The sequence below is a fragment of the Seriola dumerili genome, unplaced genomic scaffold, assembly GCF_002260705.1.
Source record: "Seriola dumerili isolate Sdu_G_001 unplaced genomic scaffold, Sdu_1.0 BDQW01000056.1, whole genome shotgun sequence".
Classification (NCBI taxonomy): Eukaryota; Metazoa; Chordata; class Actinopteri; order Carangiformes; family Carangidae; genus Seriola; species Seriola dumerili.
In genome coordinates this window covers 22,359-29,508 of record NW_019174311.1, presented here as the reverse complement: position 1 = coordinate 29,508, position 7,150 = coordinate 22,359, and the positions used below count along the sequence as shown (strand labels likewise).

At 40.4% G+C, this 7,150-nt stretch overlaps 1 protein-coding gene across 1 annotated transcript in view; it reads right to left on the bottom strand.

Annotated features, from left to right (window-relative positions):
- The window catches only part of LOC111219181 (carbohydrate sulfotransferase 1-like), a 21,079-nt gene extending 14,969 nt beyond the window's left edge, over positions 1-6,110 (bottom strand). Inside the window, exons 1-3 of the mRNA XM_022741794.1 lie at positions 5,763-6,110; positions 2,646-2,859; positions 2,287-2,513 (exon numbers count right to left, since the gene is read on the bottom strand). Of these exons, the coding sequence (XP_022597515.1) occupies positions 2,287-2,513; positions 2,646-2,859; positions 5,763-6,110 (789 nt within the window). The remainder of the gene's footprint in view (positions 1-2,286; positions 2,514-2,645; positions 2,860-5,762) is intronic.
- Positions 6,111-7,150: the final 1,040 nt, after the last annotated feature.

Here is a 7,150-nt window from a genome sequence, read left to right as displayed (position 1 = left end):
GGACGCATGGATAGTGAGTTTGCTGCGTCCTTTCAGATTTCAATGCGTCAGGGACGCAGGACGCGTACCTTGCAACATCACTGAATAAATATAACCAAATCATCATATCAGCTGAAATACATAAAAAAATATGGCGGCACGGTGGTGCAAGAAGCAAGAAGGTTCCGGGTTCGAGTCCTGGCTTGGTCTTTCTGTGTGGAGTTTGCATGTTCTCCCCGTGCCTGTGTGGGTTCTCTCCGGGTACTCCGGCTTCCTCCAAAGACATGCAAATGGGGACTAGGCTGATTGAATACTCTAAATTGACCATAGGTGTGACTGTGAGAGTGAATGGTTGTCTGTCTCTGTGTGTTTGCCCTGCGATGGACTGGCGACCTGTCCAGGGTGTGACCCGCCTCTCGCCCGAAAGGATGCTGGGATAGGCTCCAGCCCCCCCGCGACCCTACTAGAGGATAAGCGGTAGAAAATGAATGAATGAATGACATAAAAAAATATATTCTGTACTTGTGTAACTGTGTGCAGTTACATTAATAAAATGTGGATGTGATGTGCATATGGTTATGGTATGATCACAACTAGTAATTCAGTGATTGACCTCATGTATTTTACTAATTACTCAATTCACTAAGTGTGACGCATATACAGGTGTGTTCACACCCTTACATTTACCTAAGGAAGACTATTAGTTAAAAATGTGTGACTGCACAAATGCATTTGTCTTTTTGTGCATGATTAAAAAAAAACATGTTGAATGTTGGGAGGACATGGGACATAGACCGCGACCTCCTCCTCCAGAAGAGTTTTTGAGCATCTATGTCAACTTTAATCTCAGATAGCAGAGTGCTGGGGACACCTGTCCTGCCCTCTTTAAGTTGAGGCTATCTCAGCCTTGCATTCACTGTGGAATTTCCCACTTTCTCTCTTCTGCTATAACCTGACTAGGCCCTCCCCACACATACTCATCCAACCTCATTCCCTCTCTAGAACAGAAAAACCTCCTGTTATTACAACTTGGGAGAGTTTATGTTTTTTTATCATGAGAAACACATTAAGTGAACAAAAGTAATTAACAGTCCAATCTGGGAATGGTAATTATTTCAAGATGGTGAGCTCCACTGCTAGCCCTGCGTTCATACCAGCTAAATAGACTTGTTACAATACAGGCCACACATTTTCCAACTTCTGGTTGTTCCTTACCCTCTTGACCTGTGATCTGTCTGTGATCCACAACCCTGACCTGACCTGGCTTGACCTTGACCTGATCCTAGTCTCTGTCCTGCCCTCCTGCCAGTGCCTTCTTAGATGTGTTGGCCTTTATTGATCTAAATAAGCTGATACAGATGTTGTGGTTTATCTGCTTCCCTTATATGTTTCTATCTGTGCTTTATATACAGTACATGTATGTATTGAGGTCAGCTAGCCAGGTCAATACAGTCACACTCATTATATAATACTACCCTTTCCGTCAGAGGGAGAGTGACAGAGGCTACTGGCATAGCATTGTTTTGTACATGTGTCTGAGGGACTGCGGCTGTTGTCACCACATGTTCCATCAATACCAATTTAGAACTGCATTGATTGGTCATCTAACCTCCCATCATCCAGTCCACCATGTTCTCAGCTAGTGAAGAGCTGTTAAATGCAGCCTCCTGACACAGTAGAAACACCAACACCACATCTTGGTATCATTATTTAATGTGTCTAAACAAGTCATTTTTCATTGGTGGAGATCTTGCTTTGGCGAGGCTGAGAAGTGAAATCATTAGTTTTTCTTATTCCTTAAATAAAGTGTATTTCTAAAAACTGCACAAACCTCATATGCTCATTTCCAGCGCTTTGTTTTCAGCATCATCTGCAAAGATGTGTGTATGTGTGGGAAATGTGCAAAATAAAGACTAAAGTTCAAAATGTCAGGAAATTACTTGAAAAATGTTATTCTCCTGTGGCCAGTGGACTGTATAATAAACAAGCACAGTCGGTTATTTGTCTACATTTATTTGAATTTGTGTTTGCACTGAAAAACAAGACTAAACAGGCTAAAACTAATCACTGTCTTCCAAGCCTCTGCTCTAACAAGCTTGGTTTGAGGCTAGTAGGTGGGATTTATGCAAATGTATTATGTAGTGCCGTAGATAAGTTACAAAGCCTGGAGCACAAACAAGGCATTTTGGGCATTTTGAACCAAGTGCAGTTCAAGTCTCGAGTCTAAAATTGTAATCTGACCGAAAAAACTGTAACACTGAAATAAAATTTGCATAAAAATGATAATAGATGTAATTATTCCCCTACCTTTAGGTTGAGTCGTGGGTCTTCAATCAGCGCTCTAAGGTCACTGATTTGGGGAATCCGGACTGTCTTGATGGCTGCATGGCGCTTTGCTCTGCAGGCATCAGTAGCCAGTGACACATTGAGTGGCCCACATCTCCTCACACACTCCCCTTCATCAGCCAGCACCAGGTTCTGCTCCTCCGAGCTCAGAGGAGCCTGACATACAGGAAAGGAGCACAGGGACCGACCTAAAGACGGACACATAGAATATAACAAACTGTAACACAACCACAATGCATTGCAATAACAGCTACATACATAAAATATTACTGTAGTATCAATAGTTTGTGAATGAAAGAAGGAGAAGCGATGGCCCTTACTAGCTCCTCGTCTGAACAGCTTGTCAGTGGAGTGGTTGACCGGACGGGGTCGTATGTAGCTCTCCAGACTGCTGAGGTGACAGTGATACAGGGACCTCAGCAGGTCTCTGGCTGCTCCGAGCATCACCCTCCTCTCAGCCAGGTTCCGACTCTGTGCAAGCCGGGGAAGCAACGCCAACTGGACGTGGTACAGAGGCTCAAACAGGTAGAAGACCTGGGATAGGAAAATGTCAACATAAGATAATATATGACAGTTACACTGCACCTCCACACATACTATGTAAGAATTTTCTACATGCTGTCAATAAAACTTTGGTGCCTCTTTGGATACAACAACTATCATATGGCGGGTGTTGCCACAGGTCTTACTGATCAGTCATCAGTCATTCAGTGCCTCATGGGTTGATGAGCCCAATGAACAGGCAGTGCCATCCCGGCTCTGTCTATTTGCTGGGAGTGCTCCCTTAATGCTGATTTTGTAAGACTTGAAAGATGGAAGAAGTCTATACTTAAAAACATCAATACTGATGTTATTTGTTCATAACCAACCTGTGATGTAGCTACCTGTGTTTTGCTGGATGACAAATATTGTAAAAAAAACAACAAAAAAAAAACAAACAAATATATTGTTTCTGTAAGAAAGCTGAATCGCCTTTTCCACCAACTGGTCTCTCCCTCCACCACAATTCCTCTGCTCTGCGTATACGGTTGTTATAGCTATTCCAGCTATCCATAAGTTGAGTCAAGAACATTCACTTTTCATGTGAAGATATTACTCTGACTTTCTATTCACAAATTTTACTCTGAGCAGCCTAATACATACGAGCCCTGGAGGTCTTTCATATGTCCTCTGTCTACCTGGTTTGATACAGAGGCCTCACTGGTCAACTGCTACACAGATGTTATATCTCTCTACAGAAACGTGCTGGAACCTTCTTGGAATATTTCAGATTAGATTGGCAGACAGATATTAAAACTCCCCCACTACTGAGGCAACAAAAACTACATCAGCTGACCTCCTGGTGGCTCTACAACAACAACTTCAATATTTTTACCAATAACCTGGAAAAAAAAGTTTTTAAATTTCATACATGAATAATCTGGACCTGCAAAAAGGTAACTACATTCTATTTTGATATTCCATTCCATTTTGCTCTTATAGATTTTAGAATTGTTGTTTGAATTTTAGAATTGTTTACTTATACTTATGGACATTTTACGTGGACACTTGTGAATCAAAGTTGGTTCAAGCTACTTTGGTGCATCAGCTTCCAGCTCTGAGCTTCAAAATAATTATATCTCATATTTGACTGCTAATTTTTGTTTTTGTAAAATTAAGATGAAATGATCTGCGATCATGTCTTAGACAGCAGTTAAAATTTGATTTTCATTCAGGATTTATGAGCTTGTATTCATCTTAGATCTTAGAGATTTAAATCTTTTTGCAGCACATCCTGCAATGTGTGAAGAAACGTTGCTTCACTGCAATCTATGTTCATTACATAATTAAGTTTGTCACTCTATATTTCTCAAACTTTATGTAATTAATGAACTTCGAAAACTTGGAAAGGACTCAAAAGCTCAGAGAACTGAGTCACAGTTTGTGAAGATTCTGAAGATGTAATACGCATTATCATTTATTTCAGGGTTTTATCTGTAAATTTGAGACTTTGGCGAATATTTGAACATTTTTAAACTTTCCACTGCATTCATTCTCATAGACATTACATCACTATTATTATCTATTAATTTACAAAGTCCTACTTCAGAAATGATCAATTTATTTATCATCACTCCGCCTGTGTCCAAGACATTCTATTTTTAAAAGACGTTCTCAGGAAAATAAATAAATACCAGTCTTGGTAGGACATCACTTCAGATATTAGCCCCATCTGTCTGGAATCATACAGAGCAGACTAAAACTGGACACGCTGATACTTAGGTCAACGTATGGTTACAAGTCTGACTGACTTGGGCTGTAACTGTTCTTTTTTTAACTACAGAATGCACTTATGAGCATATCATTTGTCATCTTATCGTCTACCTGCTTGTGTATTTGAATGCATATTTAATTCAAATATACACTCTGATCATTGTTTATATAAATACATATTTGAATGTATGTTTAAATCACTGAAATTTTGTACCTCTGCAGTTAATATTTCTTTTTGTTACTTATTTTATTTGTACTCAGGTCTCACTTATAAATGAGATCTTGATCTCAATGTGACTTCCTGGTTAAATTAAGTATAAATAAACAAATAGACCTCCATGTATTTATAATTCAGCCTGTGAAAACAAAAGACGCCCAGTTAAGAAGACACCCTGGAGGTGACTACTGACTGTAGTTGAATGTCATCTCTCTCTTCTCTGACTTCCTGTTGTTTCTGTACTGTTGACTCGGGAGTAAGGCAGGAGAACCTCACCCTTTTCCACACTCACAATGACAGACTTCACCAGCACAATAGAGCATAATGAGTAGGTTTTACAGGTAATTAGTAAGTACTGCATCAAAGTTAATGAGTATCAATAAGCTCATTGTATGTAGACCTCAGTCAGTTGTGACTGCAAGGTCACTGCTTCAGGTTCCTCTCCACTTGCTGTGTGAATGCTCTTCACACACATGTTGTCAATTGTGCTTTATAAGTTGTTTAATGCATATAAGTCAAAACAATGCTGTGACCTGCTAGCAGCTATATTTCTTTTTCTCTCTAAAGAACATAATCAAATGAAGTGATTAGGTCCTGAAGGCAGCTCTTGCATTAATACAGTATGTCTTTTAATTGGGTTCAGATTTACTTGGTGCATATTCCTAAATACATTTTTGTTTAACCAAACTACATCCCAACAGTTGGTCCAGAGAGCCCCACAGTTCCCACAGATCATGCACATGGCCACTTTTAGCTTGATTTTGGCTCTGACAAGCATCTAAACAGACCTTTCTCAGTGGACCACATTTACCCAAAATAAAGTTTTAGACACGTCACAAAGATGATCACAAGAAACAGGATGAAAGTCAAAGCCATGGTTCTTATACACTAATGTTTACTTAAGATGTCATCAGCAAGCATCAGCAATGATATGAAAGAGGTCACAGTATCCATATTACATTCTAACCTCTGGATGCTGGTTGAACAGCTGGCCCACAAAGGAAGATCCACTCCGGGTGGTGGCCAGAATGAGGATGTGTGTCCTCTTGCTGGCATTGTAGGATGGGAGGGAGAAGGAGTAGGAGGACGGGGTGTGGGAGGAGACCTCATCACATCCTCGGTCTGAGCCCTCGGGTGTCTCCTGTCCCAAACGTGTCAGATCTTTGAGACTGCAGTTGACAGCGTGACCCGTGGGTGCCAGGCCCACAGAGCACAGCAGGCTAAAGGGCTTGGTGGAAAAAGTGCGGATGGCCGTATACTGGATGGCAATGGAGGCTAAAGCTAGCAGCACCATGGATTTCCAGGAACACTGCATGGTGGCTGAACAGCTGGATCAGGGATCCACAGCACTGTCTGTCAGACAATGGGACAAAGACAGAAAGTTATAATCTGTAACTTTCCACATTAAAATCTCTAACAACAGCTAGACCGTTCTATATGTTGTTGAGCTGTGTTCTTACATTATCACTAGGGGTGGGCGATATGACGATATTAGATCGTGAAGGATTACAACGTGAAGACGATCTTTCAAACTGCAGAGATCGTGGGATCGTCTAGGGCACATTCTATGAATTGCAGTTCTATGCTGATGCACCGACGCACCAAACGTATTGACGTCGTCAACCTGACCGACCAATCATAGCGAATTACGGGCAGTGACGCACTTTCCTACCCGCCTCCTTGTTTGTGTGTGTAGCGGTAGCACATGGAGAGCGATGGCTGAAAGCCAAACGGAGTCGGTCGCTAAAAAAAATCCCACCTCCATTATATGGAATTGGTTTGGATTTTCCGCAACTGATCAAGCGCAAGCAAATGTAATTTGCAAAGTTTGCACAGAAACCGTTTGCACGTCGGGTGGTAACACGACGAACCAGAATGTTGTTGTTGTTTACCTTAAACTTTACGTTGTTTGCACATGCAGGCAAAACTGCGACTATTTGAAATAAAATCTGTTAAGAAAGGTTCTTTGGTCTAAATTGTCTGTTTTTCTTTTTTCAATTTAAGATCGTGATAAAATTGAAATTGTGATTTTATTTTTAAAAAATCGTGATATGATATTTTTGCCATATCGCCCACCCCTAATTATCAAAAATGTTTCCATCAATTCTCAAACCAGAGAAATCTGTGATTTTAATCATGGTAATGCTCTGTTTCATTTGATCACCCATCAGTGGCATCATATCCCCTTCTTTGATGTATTTGTCAGCCAGAAGCAGCAGAATTGAGTTTTTATCCAGTTTTTTATGATACACATTTTGGATACTAAAATCCTTCAACTGGTTTAAATATATAGTTAAAAAAAACTATATATTTAAACCAGTTGAAAGATTTTAGTCATTGGACATCTAGATCTTA